This window comes from Bufo gargarizans, chromosome 1 (assembly GCF_014858855.1).
Source record: "Bufo gargarizans isolate SCDJY-AF-19 chromosome 1, ASM1485885v1, whole genome shotgun sequence".
Classification (NCBI taxonomy): domain Eukaryota; kingdom Metazoa; phylum Chordata; class Amphibia; order Anura; family Bufonidae; genus Bufo; species Bufo gargarizans.
The window spans coordinates 221,594,648-221,611,984 of record NC_058080.1 but is presented as its reverse complement, the minus strand read 5'-3'; the positions used below and the strand labels follow the sequence as shown (position 1 = coordinate 221,611,984).

General features: G+C 45.9%; 1 protein-coding gene across 1 annotated transcript in view; it reads left to right on the top strand.

Moving 5' to 3' along the window:
• The first annotated feature begins 6,457 nt into the window (after positions 1-6,457).
• AP1AR (adaptor related protein complex 1 associated regulatory protein) overlaps positions 6,458-17,337 on the top strand; it is a 45,889-nt gene continuing 35,009 nt past the window's right edge. The window contains exons 1-2 of the mRNA XM_044306101.1: positions 6,458-6,629; positions 14,731-14,779. Of these exons, the coding sequence (XP_044162036.1) occupies positions 6,556-6,629; positions 14,731-14,779 (123 nt within the window). The 5' untranslated portion in view covers positions 6,458-6,555. The remainder of the gene's footprint in view (positions 6,630-14,730; positions 14,780-17,337) is intronic.

The following is a 17,337-nucleotide window of genomic DNA, read 5'->3' as shown; positions in this document are numbered from 1 at the left end:
CTTCCCTTGCCTCAGACATAGGAGCCGGAACTTCTTCCCCTAGACAACCTGGTCGCGGGCTGTCTTCAGTACACGTCTCCCTATCTTTCCAAGGTTTAAGTAAATTAACATGGTAAACCTGCTCCAGCTTCCGCCGCCCTGACTGGTGTACCTTGCAATTTACCTCTCCAACTTTCTCAAGTACCTTGTAGGGCCCCTGCCACCTAGCCAGGAACTTACTGTCCACGGTCGGTACCAGGACCAAAACCCGATCACCCGGGTTAAAGTTCCGGACCCGAGCCTGACGATTATAGATCAGACTCTGGGCTCGCTGAGCGGCCTCCATATGCTCCCTTACAAGAGGCAAAATGGTCTCTATCCACTGTTGCATCTTGATTACATACTCCAAGACACTTTTATGCGGAGTGGGTTGCTGCTCCCACACCTCTTTGGCCACGTCCAACAGACCACGAGGATGTCTGCCATAAAGCAATTCGAAAGGCGAGAACCCAGTAGAGGCCTGGGGTACCTCTTGCACAGCGAACCTGAGATAGGGCAGAAGAAAGTCCCAATCCTTCCTATCTTTAGACACCACCCTTTTTAACATGGTTTTAAGAGTTTTGTTAAACCTTTTCACCAGACCGTCTGTTTGTGGATAGTACACGGACGACCGTTACTGTCTGATATGCAGCAACTTACAGAGTTCCCTCATGACCTTGGACATAAAAGGGGTCCCCTGGTCAGTCAGAACCTCTTTAGGTGGCCCACTGGGGAGAACAACTCCATTAGCTTCTTAGCTATAAGCTTCGCCGATGTATGTCGCAGTGGCACCGCCTCCGGGTACCGAGTGGCGTAGTCCAGGATGTGGCCTAGGAGGTCCATAGCGATTCGCTTAATTGGCACCTCAATGATCGGGAGAGGTACCAAGGGACTGCAGAAAAGGTGCTGGGGTCTAGTTGCCTGGCAGGTCGGGCAAGACTTACAGAATTCTTCCACCTCCTTAAACACACTGGGCCAGTAAAACCGTTGTAGTATACGGTCCTGTGTCTTCTGCATTCCCAGATGACCCCCGAGAACATGCTGGCGGGCTAACTCTAACACGAGTTTGCGATAAGCCTGGGGCACCACCAACTGTTCAATGGATTCACCTCACAGCTGGTTTGTTTCTTGCTGGTGTTGATTAGCCTCCACGAGAGCTTTTATTACAGCCTCCATTTTGTCAAGTGAGGTTTAAATTTAGCTGGTTTAATCCAGGACATCCACCCGTACCCGAAAAAAAATATTTCAACGTCTACGCCTGCCTCACTGTGTGTGCCAAAGCACAAAAACAGTCACCTTGTTAGCAGGTTCTTTCAGCGTCCACAACAGGCCTGCATGCGGCTCTCAGCCCTTTAGTACGGCACCATGCCTCAGATCCCAAGACAGAGACCTTGATTCTGAGCCCAGCTGCCTATTTAAAGGACAGCCAGGTGCTGCCAATTCCCGGACCGGCACTTAAACTCTGGTCCGGTATTTGAGCTCACCTGGCTGGAAATCAGCCCAGCCGCCCATGTTGGGAAGAAAATACCTGCCTTCCCAAACAAAACCCCTTGCTATGTCACAGTATGTACTTGTGTGTGTGTGTGTGTGTGTGTGTATATAATTTTTTTTTAACTTGTCAGCACTATCGGGGAAGGGGTGAGGGAGGTGGCACTATATCTGCTGTGGGCACTGAGAGCAAATATTTATATGGGGGACACTGAGAGGGCCTTTATTTATACTGGGGAAACTATGGCGCCAGAGGATCTCAAAACCAGAATGAAACGGTAGTGCGCAGGGCAAGGGCTTTTTTATTTACAATAACACATTGCTGGGCGGAGGCTTTAGTGCTGCCGGGCCATTTTACAGGCTAGGGCAGCGCTAAAGCCTGCCCATCAGTGCCGGTGACGTCACCGGGCTCACTGATGGACGGAAGCCTCCACCTGGCAGCCCTAAGGAGAGCCCGGTACCGCACCAGATCTCCTGAAAATGCCTTTGCCCTGCGCGATTCCGCGCAGGGCAAAGAAGAGCATCGGAGCAGGAAAAGCTCCGATAATCTTGTAAGGGGGGCTGCCTGGGTGAAAATATGGGTATGTCCGGGTTCAGCTCTGAACCAGGACAACCCCTTTAAAAACTGATTTTTGTTCTTTCCCGTTCTGGTCATTTTATGAAGACAAACGCATGTAACTTTAGGCCTAAGTTGTATGAATAAACTCTGCACATGTTGAAATTTTATTTTTATGAGATGGACCGTTCTCCTGAATCCAATTCCTATCTGCTGAGGAAATCTGCGCTTTGTTATCTGTTCCCTTTAGATGAATGGCAGTGATAAAAAGCAGATTTCTTTTTCTTCTAACCTCTGAGGATAGAAGATCTTTTTCTTCCTTCTTGTCCCTGATAGGCTAAAGTAGCTGCATCGTCAGAAAAGATGTGTTCCTCTTATTACAATGGCTGCTTCTTTTAAAGTTTCCCATATTGCTGTTAAATCCCCATAATTTGAAGATCTCAGGCTTATTTCTTGAGACCAGGAATCCTGAAGGTTTGTGTTTTATAGAATGGAGACATTTTGGTACAGATGCAAGGGAACTCCTTTGAAGGTTCGTTTCTATTGTCCGACAATTTAGGGATATTTTTTCTGAAGAGGGATTTTCATTGTCCTGTCTAACAGCTTTTTCTTCCATATTGTTAAAATCCAGGACTGTAGAATCATGGACTGACTCTGACTCCAAGAGAAACAAGGGATGCCAGATGTACAACTCCCCAGCACATTCATAGCCCTCCTTATGCTACAGTAGATCTGAAAGTCCAGAACTTTTTACTTCAGGTTCCTTATTTTTTCTGTTGGGAGAAGTCTGTTTCATTGAGTTTAGAACCTCAAGAACATTTTCTGCGTCACCCAGTTCAAATGTAGTTTCTCTGTGTTTACTGTAGTTCTTTAACAACTGAAGACAGACTTATAGATTTTTTTTTATTATTATAACAAGTCTGGGTTTTCCGATTTACAGGAATTCAACTAAATATAGAATTATTAGTTTTTCTAAGGGCTGCCTGCAACCACCTCTACCATAACCTTTGTAAAGATTCCTGGGGCGCATGAAACACCAAATGGGAGCGCTGTGAACTGGTAGTATCAGATCTTTCTACTGCAAACCTGAACAAGTTTTGCTATGCTATGTGAAATGGGATCTTTGGTAAGCGATCCATCCAGAGGCGGACTGGAAACTTAAAGTGGTCCTGGAGAAAAACCTAAAACTGGATCCATGTTGTCGGTGGGTCCAAATTGACACAAGGTGGGCCAACACAAGTAGACCGGGACAACAGAAGTAGGTGGGGCTGGCAACACTGTAGTGCAGCACAAAATACTGCCCTAGCAGAATCAAATACCACAGTGCAGCACAAAATACCGCCCCAGCAGAACCAAATACCACAGGGCAGCACAAAATACTGCTGCCGCTGCAGAACCAAATACCACAGTGCAGCACAAAATACTGCCCCAGCAGAATCAAATACCACAGTGCAGCACAAAATACTGCCCCAGCAGAACCAAATACCACAGGGCAGCACAAAATACTGCTGCCGCTGCAGAACCAAATACCACAGTGCAGCACAAAATACCGCCCCAGCAGAACCAAATACCACAGGGCAGCACAAAATACTGCTGCCGCTGCAGTATTGCGCTGTATGGCTGACCTCAATTGAATTCAATAGGGCATCTGCAGCCGCCGGCATTCCGTTATGCATTCCGTCATGGTCCGTGGTAACGGAATCCATAACGCAATTTAGTAAATACCGCAACACGAACCCGCACACAAACTTCAAAATATGAAATTCGCTCATCCCTAGTCAGCAACTTCCAGTACTCCAGCTGTTGTTAAACTACAACTCCCAGCATGCTTCATTCATTTCTATGGGAGTTCCAAGAACAGCCAAGCAAATCTGCATGCTGGAAGTTGTAGTTTCACCACAGTTGGAGTGCTGAACATTGCTGATCTCTGCTATAGAAGTATGGAAGGTTGACTTGTAACTAAAAATCTCTGAGGTGGAAGGGAAGCAAATTCTGTTCTGTGTCTGTTTTTAATAATATCGAGAACCCATTTGTCTTCGGTAATGTTGTTTTGGGCGCAAATTAAGTTTTTTAACCCCTTTCTGAGATCCGCCATACATGTATGGCAGATATCAGGTGTTTGAAGATGCCCCCCACTCAGTTTTACACAGCAGACACCAGGCAGCAAAGTCTGTGATCAACGATAATGCTGCTCACAGACTTTGTACTCCTCAGTTGCCATGGTCAATTGCGACCACAGCATCTGAGAGGTCTTTTCCTGGAAGTACTGCGCTTCCGGAGCCTCGTTCAGTTGCTATAGCAGCCTCTGGCCTTCTGAACACTCAGAGGCCTGCCATAGCGAAGTTCCTATGGAATATAGCAAATCTCCCATAGATAGCAAATAAATACCTGCGATTATTGCTGGGCGCCATGTTTAAAGACCCTCCCAGCGCCGGACATGTACGGCACTGGGAGCCTAATGGTTAAAATCGTTTATAATGCTGTCTCTTCCTGCCTGATCTCAAATCAAATGAATTGTATTCAAATAATGCCGTCAGTACAAATCATTAGAGTTGAGGTCAGGTAGGAACACACAGCATTATAAATCATGATTTAATTTCTCGCACTAATACGCTCGTGTGAAATTGGCCAATGTCTGAAGGAAGGCTCAGACATGACATGGGAGGAGGATCTGACTAACTTTGACAAGGGCCAAACTGTGCAGGTCATGTGGGGTCTTTACAGTGGGCAGTGTTTAGCATCTACCTAAAATGGTCCATGGAAGGACAACTGAGGAACCAGCGAAAAGATTATGGATGCATGGGAAGACTAGGCTAGCCTGTCCCATCCCACAGAAAAACTACTGTAGCAAAAACTGACCCTTGGCCTGCCACAACAGCCTTTAGTCAATGTACTACTGCATGCAGTAAATGGGTATTCTATGGAACTCTCCCAACAATGGTGTGTGGGTGGTACTGAATCCATGTCCACCACCCCAACAACCCTCACCCTAGACTAGCCTCACATAAGTGCTGCTTACCGATTTTCTGTTGTTATAGGAACAAAACAAATAAAAAACGAGGGACATGATCCGACACAAGCCAGACACCAATCCCCAAAGGATCCTCTTGATTATAATGAGGTCTGTTGGGTTTTTGCCTTACAAAATACTGAGGTAGCCAAAGGTACAGGGTACTGCTTCTTTGATAAAACCTCCACTGCAGATATGAACCTACTACACCAAACCCAACACCTCACAGTCCCCAACACCCTGCAGGGTGGTGTGACACACAGCTTACTGAGTCAAAGCTGTGGAAGAAGTGGATCCAGCAGGAAGGAGAAGTCCTCCCTTCATATTTCTTACTCCCTTCCACCTCACTGCTGGCTTGCCACCATGGGCGGATTGGCCATAGACCTTACAGGGAAATTTCCCGGTGGGCCGGTGACCTAGAGGCCGCCCAAGTCCTCCTCTCTGCCGTTGGCCGTACATATAATGAGCTCCCAGCTGTAATTAACGCTGTGAGAATCAGGTACCCATGTACCTGACCAGTGACTGCACATGCCCTCTTGAATTCAACTGCTCTGGCCCACATGTGCAGGCCCGTACATTTCAGTCTAGCTGGCCTTGTGCCTCTGTCCATAATGGGGAATGAAGTGTGCAGGCGCGGCAAATCTGTTGAACGACGCTGGATTTCTCACTAAGAGGAGGACGTAATCAGAAGAACCTAGGGCGGGCCAGAGCAGTGAAAGAGGAGGGGTTTCGTATGAAAAGCGCCGAGGGGCCTGGGCAACGGCCGCATGAACGCTGCTCCTGGGCACCTTCAGAAGCTAATTAACACATTGAATAAAAGAGTTTTTCTGAGAAAATCGGCGATGGACAGCAATATGGAAGGTAGCATTCTAATATGGGGAATGTAATGGAGATCCTGATGTTAGTGTTCTATAATGGTGATTTTACGTGAAAAACTCCCTTTAAGCCCACTGCTCTATATCGTTATCAAAGACAACCGGCGGGAAAATTGCATCTCTTGATGAACACCACAGTGGGACAGCTTTTTCCGCAATATCTTGCGCTGCACTATGGTATATGGTTCTGCTGGGACAGATGTCCCAACTTATGTCTATTTGGACTCCCCTACAACATGGGGTCACTTTAAGTTTCCAGTCCGCCCCTGTTTGCCAGGAAAAGCTATGTCTGGCAGCACCCTCAAGGCTCCTTATCAGCAGCAGTCCCTGCCTCGGTGTCACGTGACCTAGCCCTCCCTGTCGCCCATGCACCGTAAGCTGACCCCTTCTTTTTGAATAAGACGCAGTAAGAACCTGTCTGTGGCAGCGGCCATGTTTTTGTAGATCATGTACGCGTCATGTAGCGCAGCAGTTTGTCCTCTAGGGGTAGATGGAGCGTGTCATGTGACAGGAGCTGGCGCCGTCCTCGGAATGCCGGCTGGGTGAGGCGGGTGTCCGAGCGTTCCGCGTCCCCAGGGCTGCCGTGTGCGCGCCCGGCTCAGTATGCCATGGGGATCTGCTGGACACGGTGCTGGAGTCTCTTCAGGAGGGAGAATAACCGCATCCAGAGATCTGGAGGAGGGTAAGCGGCAGGGGTGGGCGGGCTAGTAGAACGCCTAGGACGGTGTCGTGGCACTGCAAGGGTTAAGCCAGGTGGCGACTTCCCGGTGTCGCAGCGATTATCCGCTTCTATCACTCCAATGTTTTAGCCCACATTGGCGGGCACACAGCTGGAGTGGACTGTTTGTCAGACTCGAATGAAAGGAGAACTCCAGTCACGACCTGACATTACACCGGTGACCCCTGTGGCTGTGATAAGAGGACTTGTGTAGAATGGCAATGTGTAACTAGCAGCCTAGTCACGTCACGTGATGTGTCCTTCTGAACCACCATCTGTAGGCGGAGCTTAGCCCCCAGGTGACAAGGTATGTGCACCTGCCAGAAGGGGCGGAGCCTGACACCTGTTAGGTGGGGTTTGTCATTTTTCGGACACTTCCTGCTGCAGAAGAACAGAACAGCTAGTGGCTTCCTGGACTGAAACTGGGAGAAGTGATGTCTTCGTGTGCCAGGGCCCCTTGGTTCTGGTGATGAGTGGGGTCCCTAGGATATGCCATCAACCCTTGTGTGGCTTTTAAAAAAAGTAGAGGGCAGATGTCACACTGGCATGTGCGGTTAGGGGAGAGCCAGCCACGTGACGGCCGCGCTGCCCTTAGTGATCTGTGATACTTAGTGTTGCATTCCCCCTAGGCACGTCTGGGAAGTGTGGCCCCCACAAGGACTGTGTTTCCCAGAAGTGGTATAAAATACAAAAATCCCACATCCACCATTCACACGACCGCTTCAGCAGTGATTGGCTCCATCAGTCACATGACTGCAGGATTGGGGTAGCGGTAGTCTAGTTTCACAGTAGCGTTGTGAGTAGGGTTGAGCGAAGCGCGCTTCGGATCATAGACCAAAGTCGCTTCGGTCAAAACTTAATTTGAATGCTGTACGGAGATCCGTGCCGGGTACTACAGCTCAGCATGTGAATGGGAACTGGGCTGTAGTACGCCACAGTGCGGCTTTTCATACGGTAAAAACTGCAGCGTAGTACAGTATCAGCAAAGTGTCGGAGATTAGGCTACTTTCACTCGCGTTTGGTGCGGATCCGTCATGGATCTGCACAGACGGATCCGTTCATATAATACAATTGTCTGCATCTGATCAGAACAGATCCGTTTGTATTATCTTTAACATAGCCAAGACGGATCCGTCTTTAACACCATTGAGAGTCAATGGGGGACGGATCAGTTTTCTATTGTGCCAGATTGTGTCAGTGAAAACGGATCTGTCCCCATTGACTTACATTGTGTGCCAGGATGGATACGTTTGGCTCCTCGTCGTCAGGCGGACAGCAGAACACTGCAGACAGCGTTTTGGTGTCCGCCTCCAGAGCGGAATGGTGACAGAACGGAGGCAAACTGATGCATTCTGAGCGGATCCTTTTCCATTAAGAATGCATTGGGGCAAAACTGATCCGTTTTGGACCACTTGTGAGAGCCCATGACGGATCTCACCAACGGAAAGTCAAAACGCCAATGTGAAAGTAGCCTTAGACACTTTCCTTGTACACTTTGCAGATTTTTTCTGTGTGGAAATTGACCCGTTGTGTGGATTTAGAAATCTGCAGCAAGTCAATTTTACCCTTTACCCTCTGCAATGCAAAGGGTGAGATTGGGGCAAAACCGCAACAAAATCGGAAATTGCGCATGCGGAAAAAAAATCCACATGGAAATTCCCATGTGCGGTTACCTTAGAGTATTGGTTGCTTCCTTGTAAGATGAAGCTGCAGTTGGGCGCCAGTCTGATCCTCTGGTGGACGGGGGCCAAGGCTGTTTACAGGAATAGCGTGGTCAGACAGACTTCTGTTATCACACTGGATCGGGGAGAAGGCTCCTTTTCTTGATGTTTTCTTAAAGGGTAACCAGTGGACAGTCCCAGATCTCATGGCGTGCGTCAGATGAGGAAAGGCTCCAGATGTCCAATATATTACGTGCAGGATGGGAAGAGTTCAGGGGCATCGGGGCTGTACCTCAGGAGTCCATCCCAATCTTAGAGCTCTCTGGTTTTCACAGGGGACGGCCAAATTCAGCAGCTCAGCAGTTCTCGAGGCCACTTAATGGATTTCTAGAAGAATCTGCCAGTAAACTGGAAACTACGTAGTGTGCAATGCATTGGTCATCTGTGACAATCCCACCGGGCACACTACTGGTGGCAGGGCCTGATCAATCTCGGGAGCCTGGTGATCTCACTGCTGGTACCTCACTTTGTGGGTGGATTCCTGTTGATGCCTATGGAGGTACTTATTGCCTGGCTACTAAAAAGACTGTAGTCACTTGTATTATTGGTGGCAATGTACGCTAATAGGACTAAGCTAGCAGAAGACCTTCATCTTCAGTCTGAAAATGTAAAGGGTTTGCGTCACTTCAGCAACTGGCATTTATGTAAAGAAAGTTTAACACGAGGCACTTACTAATGTATTGTGATTGTCCATATTGCCTCCTTTGCTGGCTGTATTCATTTTTCCATCACATTATACACTGCTCGTTTCCATGGTTACGACCACCCTGCAATCCATCAGTGGTGGTCGTGCACTACAGACAAAAGCACCAGCCTATGCAGACTCCTGGCCACCAGGAAGGCTGGAACTTTTTCCTGTAATGTGCTAGCACGGCCACCACTGCTGGATTGCAGGGTGGTCGTAACCATGGAAACGAGAAGTGTATAATGTGATGGAAAAATGAATCCAGCCAGCAAAGGAATCAATATGGATAATAACAATATATTAGTAAGTGGCTTGTATTAACTTTCTCTACGTGCTGAAGTGACAAACTCCCTTCACATATATGCCTGTTATAAGCAGACATTGATTTCCCCAAGATTAGCATACCGGTAAATACATTTGTCTTAAAGGAGTTATGCAAGAATTGGGGGTGGGGGTTTGCAAGCCAGTACTGGGATGCAGTCAACTAAACTTCCCTTTACGGGTTGGTACAAGTGTGTGTGGGGGGTTGCCTAAAACCCTCCCCATTTTTCACAACCCCTTTAAGCCTTAACATGGCTGACACTGCAGGCAATTATCAGGAATGCACCATTTGTTCCCAATTATAACCTGCTCTTTACAGGAGGTGAGCGCTGCATTTAGCTGCAGCAGTCACTTCTGCTGAATAGGGACAAGTGATCACTCGTCCCCATACACATTCGTTGTTTCTAGGCAGCAGGTTGCGGTGTAGCCAGGGCGATGATGATTTAGGTGACCGCACCAGGGATGCTTTTACCTGACGAGCACTTGCGTTTAGGGTGCCTTCACACGTGGTAGATTGTGTTGGAGAAATTTCTGTGACTGAAAATCCGTTTCATTCATCTGAATGGGATTTGCAAAAATTCATGTGCTTTCTGCCCAAACCAGACCTTTCAGATACATGGAACTCATTTTCAGTTGCAGAAATGTCAACATCATTTTCTGCATGTGAAGGCGCTCGTAGGGTCCGACCACGTGGTGCCATCGTGTGGCGTTTGCGACGTGGCTGTGCTGCTGTCGAGTGCCAGGCGGCTGAACAGCTGCTGTGTAGTCGTTCTGTATTGTTAATGGCATGGCCGCACGCACTGGAGACGCTTGTGTGTAGTCCACATGTACATAGTCCAGGGGATGGGACAGTGACAAGACGCAGGCTGGAAGCATCTTCAGCGCTCGGTAGAACTGAAGACTGAAGATGGGCTCAGCAATGTTCAGTTCCAGTTCTGCTAAGAAGACTCTTTACACCATGTACAAAGAAACATCTTTCCCTAATAAAATGTTAATCAGTGACCTTACACAATATTAGCAATAAACTGAAACAACTGTTACACTTTATGCAAATAGGGCATTTGGTGCAGCGAGGGCGTCACTGTTGCACTGAGCAACGGTGATCCTTTCCCCACCCGTGTTACACCAAATGCCTAATCTGCATATTAGGAAGAAGTATCATAACTGGGGAACTGAGCCTTAGATCAACAAAAAAATAATAGGGTTTTAACCATTGGACCAACACCCTTTGTACATGTACTTGTGAGCAGACAGCATAGCTACGGGTTTCTGCTGTTTCAAAGGGCAGAGGCCGGGCCTAGTGTCTGCGATTGGCAATAATGGCAATCGCAGACATTTAACCCTCCAGATATTGTGGTTAAATGTGACCATGACATCTGAAGGCTGAAAACCCAGAGGTCCTGCGCTTCCGTGCCTGCAACGGCTCCCCCTAGCAGCGATTGGGGAACCTTTCATTCCATGCGGCAGGCCTGGTTCTCCTGAATGATTTGAGGCTGCCACAGCTGTGTTCCCGTAGAGCACCTGCCTGTGGGCAGGGGCTCCATAGGAAAATAGTGCCATTCTCATAGACTCCAATGCTAATGCCTAGGGCTGTGATGGCTAACCTCCAGCTGTGGTAAAACTATGACTCCCAAGATGCCCCCTTGCTTGGCTGTTCTCAGAATGTCATAGAAAGGAATGGAGCATGCTGGGAGTTGTAGTTTCACCACAGCTGGAGTGCCAGAGGTAAGCGAAAAAAATTAGTTTTTTTAAATGATTGAAAAAAAATCTAAAACTTTAAAGGGAACCTGTCACCGGGATTTTGTGTATAGAGCTGAGGACATGTGTTGCTTCATTGCCGCTAGCACATCCGCAATACCCAGTCCCCATAGCTCTGTGTGCTTTTATTGTGTAAAAAAAAAACTATTTGATAAATATGCAAATTAACCTGATATGTGTCCTGTATGTGAGATGAGTCAGGGACAGGACACATCTCAGGGTAATTTGCATATGTATCAAACAGTTTTTTACACAATAAAAGCACAGAGAGCTATGGGGACTGGGTATTACGGATGTGCTAGCGGCCATCTAGCAACCCATGTCCTCAGCTCTATACACAAAATCCCGGTGACAGGTCCCCTTTAAATCAGCCTCTTTCAAATTGGATGACCTGCAGAGCTTGCGGACTCTGACACCCTCATTATATTCTCTGTTCTGTGGCCACCAGTGTTAATGTTAAGAGCCGTCTAGTACGGGGCATGCTGATTGCCATGTTAATGAGGTCCTTTTTATGGCACCATTAATGCGGGGGTACTCAAATAAAACTACCACCACAGGACTCTGGTAGGACTACTGTAAATGTGCTATTAGTAGCGTTACGGGCCTAGCTTCCGAGCCTTTCCTATGTTTCCTGCTGATCCAAGGTGACAGCCTATATTTGTCCCTTGTACTAAGCAGTGTGATGTGTGTCATTGTGCTGCAGCCGCCGTCACAGGTTCCACTGAGGACATGTGCATCAGCGGCGAGCCTGCAGCCTAACGCCATGAAATATTCATGGGGTGACTTTATTAATTAATGTGCTTTTCCATATTCTGTAGCCCTGCGATGTGTAACTGGGTGGGATGGTAATTGCAGACTGTTTGTGTAGTAAAATGTGGGGAAAGGGATTCTTGTCTTTACCACCACTTGTGATATCTGCCTGATGTTACATAAGGGATCTGGGGACAGGCACGTGTCTTAGGCGTGTATTCCACCAACACATTATCTGACCAATGGTTGGTGTGTATAACAAGAGATCTGTGTGTGTAATCTGCCATCTGACCAATGGTTGGTCAGAGAATCTGTTGGTGTAATACATATATATTGTGGGGTCTGTTGGAAGTATGTCCATCTATGACTGACTTATCTTTAGCAGTGGCTTTTTGGGGACACAATAGATGGAATAAGCTGTATCTGCAGGTCTCCTGGGAGAAAGGTTGTCATTTATTACCTCAATATTGGATATTTATATACGCTCTGGTGCCCCCCTCTACTTGGCCTTCTCTGTCAGTGGGGGTCCCAGCGGTCATACATTTATCATCTATCCTGTGAACAGGTGATCAATCCTTCTCATCACTTCTTAACCATTTTAGAGGTGCCCCCCTTCCCATTAGGCTCGGGCCCCTTATTGTAGTGTTGCAGTCTGAAGATGGACCTCCGTATACAGTGCTTTTCACAGATAGGCATTGGCCCAGATTTACTAATGGCGTAAAAAACTGTCTAGAATCCATCTACCCCAGATCTATCACGGGGGCTTAGGCTGGATGCTAAATGTGGGGCAGGGGTAGAACCTTTTCTCTGACTCTACACGTACTTTGAGAGAGAATTTTATGCCAGAATTGTGATGTAACTTTGGCGCATCTGAAGCCCCTCCCCTTAATATGCAAGTCAGATTAAAGCGTAGAAACCCCAGTTACTCCTATTTGTTTAAAGGGAATCTGTCACCTGGTTTGACCATATTAAGCTCTCACCATGGCCATGTGTAATAAATTACCTTACCTCCTGCAGTTGTTTTCTTTCTTATTTTCATGCCTTCATTTTGCTAAAAAAAGTGATCTTTATGTTATGCAAATGAACCCTGAAGGGTCCCAGAGGGGCATTATTCATCACCCTCTGAGCCCAGTAACGCCCCCCTGCAGTGCCCGTCTTAGTTTATAGCCCAAGCACGCCTCCTCGCTATGTAGTAACGTCCCACAGCCTAGTTTAACGGCGCCGCCCCCTCTGCTACGTCAGTTAATTCATTCAAGCCACGCACCAGGAATCTTCAGTTAGTCCGGCTGAAATCTCGCGCATCACTGGGCTCTGCGCATGTTGCCCTCAGGAGCGGTTGGATTGCACAGGCAGTAGGCGGTACTGCGCCTGCGCGAGATTTCAACCGGACTAACTGAAGATTCCTGGTGCGTGGCTTGAATGAATTAAGTGACGTAGCAGAGGGGGCGGCGCCGTTAAACTAGGCTGTGGGACGTTACTACATAGCGAGGAGGCATGCTTGGGCTATAAACTAAGGCGGGCACTGCAGGGGGGCGTTACTGGGCTCAGAGGGTGATGAATAATGCCCCTCTGGGATCCTTCAGGGTTCATTTGCATAACATAAAGATCACTTTTTTTAGCAAAATGAAAGCATGAAAATAAGAAAAGGTAATTTATTACACATGGCAATGATGAGAGCTTAATATGGTCAAATCAGGTGACAGATTCCCTTTAAAGGGGTTGTGTCACTTTAGCAAATGGCATTTATCATGTATAGTACGTTATAACACAAGCCACTTTCTTATGTATTGTGATTGTCCATATTGCTTCCTTTGCTGGCTGGATTCATTTTTCCATCACATTATACACTGCTTGTTTCCATGGTTACGACCACCCTACAATCCAACAGCGGTGACCGTGCTTGCACACTATAGGAAAAAGCACCAGCCTATGTGCACTGGCCACCAGGGTAGTGTGCAATCACGGCCACCACTAATGGATTGCAGGATGGTCGTAACCATGGAAACAAGCAGCGAATAATGTGATGGAAAAATGAATCCAGCCAGCAAAGGAAGCAATATGGACAATTGCAATACATTAGTAAGTGCCTAATATGTATTAACTTCCTCTACATAATAAATGCCACTCGCTGAAGTGACACAGCCCCTTTAACAATGGTTATCATGTTTTAGGTTGGCACAGGACACTTATTCTGGCTGCTAGAAATACTGTACAAGAAAGTTTACAAGCGCTGCACACTGCAAGGAAGAACACATTTCTGAGTATTCCTGACAGGACTGGATAGGTGGCAGATTGTTATAGATAAGCATGTAACATTTACAAAGGGGTTTTCTCACTGATGCCACCTCTTTTGATATGCCCCTCTATGAGCCGCTGCTATCTATCGTGCACAGAATGATGGTATTTAAAAGTACAGTAAAATAACATGAGAGGCTTTATAAACAGTATCCGGAAAGATTCCCGCTGCATTGGGTGCTCCGTTAGAGACCTCCATGACAGAGTCCTTAAAAAAAATGTTGGACAAAATAGCGTAGCATTCCGAGCAGAAGAGTGGAAATGTAAACGCAGACTTATCCTGCACCGTACAATCCAGCAGTGAACGTATGCAACTGTATGTAGGTTGTCTCATCCAAACTGTAATGTATAGATCCTGACTGTGAAAGAACAACACGGAAGGAAGCATCTAGGTAAGAAAGATTGGGAGGAGAAGGCGTCCATTAGGTCACAAGAATGAAGCAGGAATAATATTGTGTGAAAATAATAAGGTGTGCAGAAAGCAAATGACTGCTGGAGTAAAGTTTATTAATATTAATGTCTTTTTAACCTCCAGATCCAAATATTTTAGAAGTTGCTCAAGAGGCGAGCACTATACTATTGAGGTAAGTAGTTTGTTTGTTACATGTGTTCTCCTCACTGATAAATTGTGATCAGGGATGTGAATTTTTAGTTGCCCATGGGTGACAGCTGCCATAATGCATGAGGCTATTACGGTCCGTTGGTTTATTGTACAGGTTGGCCACCAATGTACCCTTTTTGTTCTAAATATTAGTATCTGGGAAACTAACCACTTCCTGACTCTTGTGCAGAATAAAGCTCAATTCGGGGTACACACTGTTGATGAAATCAAAGGCTATAATGGAAGATTCAGGTACCCCCCCCCCCCCCCCACCCCCATATGCAGAAAAGGTCATCAATGGAACCACCGGTCCTATTGCTGGAATGGTGTATGTTTATACACAAACTTTTCCTGAAAAAAATAAAATAAGTCATGTAGGCGTTTGCATATGAATGGGGGGCACATTGAACCCCATGGCGGTCCCCTGAATCTTTATAAGGATGACATCACCAAAGAGGAAATCATTTTCCTTCAATACCAGCTCAGTAGTTTCATGCACAACTCCTGTTGTCAGGCTTAGATCTGATTCGGTGGCCAAAAGCCTCTCTGTAGCTGCCAGATCTTTGTGGTGTTCAGTTGAAGTACAGTATATACACTGTTATTGTCATGGGTTAGTAACTGACAGTCATCTTCAGCTATGGAGAAATCCTGCAGTTTTGAGAGAAAGTCACCAATGTTTAAAGGGAATCTGTCACGTTGAGCATCGTGTTTGAGCTGCAGGCAGCATGTTATAGAGCAGGAGGAGTTGAGCAGATTGATGTATAGTTTTGTGGGAAAAGATTCAGTATAACTTTAAATGTATTCATTTAAATTCCTGCTCATTCTGGGCTTTGAAGTCCAGGAGGCGGCCCTATCAGTGACTGACAGGCTTCCCTCTTTGACTGTGTATACATAGATGGCTGTCAATCACTGATAGGATCAACTCCTTTACTTTAAAGTCCAGAATGAGCAGGACTTTAATCCCTTTGCTACCAGCACCGTACATGTACGATGGGCAAACATAGTGCCTGTTCGTGAGTGCCGGTCGCGGTCAATAAAGCCTTTAGATGCCGTGATCAAGCGTGCGCTTACAGGCTTTTTACCGGCATCCTCTGTGGCCAATGAGGATGCTGGTAATTGAACTCAATGCCCTAGGTCTCGGTGAAGAGACCAAGGGTATTAAAGCTGCAATTCTTATTTTGGCCAGCATGTGGCAGGCCAACATAAGAAATGAGCAATTCTGAGCAATAAATGGATATAAAAAAAAAATCCATGATTGTTCAGAATAAAAAAAAATTGGGATTTTGTAGGCTCAAGTACGAGCTTCAAAATCATAAAAAAGTTTTAAAAACTGTTAAATATCTAAAAAAAAAATATAAATGTTTAAATCACCCCCCCCCTCCTTTTCCGTAGAATAAAAAAGAAATACATAAAAATATATAAACATCATGGGTATCACCGCGACCAAAAACGCCTGTACTATTAAAATATAAAAATATTTTTCCAATACAGCAAATGATGTAATGGAAAAAGGCCAATTCGCTATTTTTTTCATCTTCTCTTACCCCAAAAATGTAAGTGATCAAAAAGTCACACACACTCCAAAATGTTATCAATAAAAACAACATATTGTCCTGCAGAAAATGAGTCCCCATACAGCTCACTAGATATAACTATAAAAAGTTATGGGGGTCAAAATATGGTGATGTAAAAAAAAAACAATTATAATAATAATTTTGTCAAAGTTTAAACTTATTTTTACACTATTTAGACATAAAAACCTACACATGTGGTATCATTATAATCATACCGACCCAGAGAATGAAGGGCACAAGTCAGTTTTGCCACAAACGGAACGTCGTGGTAACAAAACCAGTAAAGTGGTTAAGGAATTGCATTTTTTTTTTCTTCAATCCCACCCCATTTGGAATTTATTTCCCCCATATTAAATGGTGGCACTAGAAAGTACAGCTTGTCCTGCAAAACATAAGTCCTCATACAGAGTTATGGCTCAAGGAAGATTGGTAAGAAAAATGAAAAGCCAAAATGAAAAAAACTCTGGTATCCTAAGGGTAAAATGTCTAAAATACAAGTTTTACAGAATCTTATCCCATAAAACTATATCAATCTGCTCAGCTCCTCCTGCTCTATAACTTGCTGCCTGTAGCATACATTGCATTTTCATGGTGACAGGTTACCTTTAATTATAGTGGCATAAGAATTCTATCAAGATAAATCCCCAGTGGGGACAAGACAGAGTTGGTAGATGCCATGATGGGCCTACCGGGGCGGACTATAAAGAAATTTATGAATTTTCGGTAGACATAAAACACTGTTATGGGATTACAATTAATCAGACTTATCCATAATGTCGGCAGCAGCGCTTTTATTGGTCAGTTTAATTATCAACTGATCATTGTGCTGCAAAGAACCTAGGGCCATTTTCTCCTCTTGGGCTAGATCTGAGGCAGGATTAAACTTGTCTTCTGTATCTTGGAGCAGCACATTGTGTATCTCAGCATGGGCTAATGATATAAAAGTCTCAGCCGGTGTCACGGACGT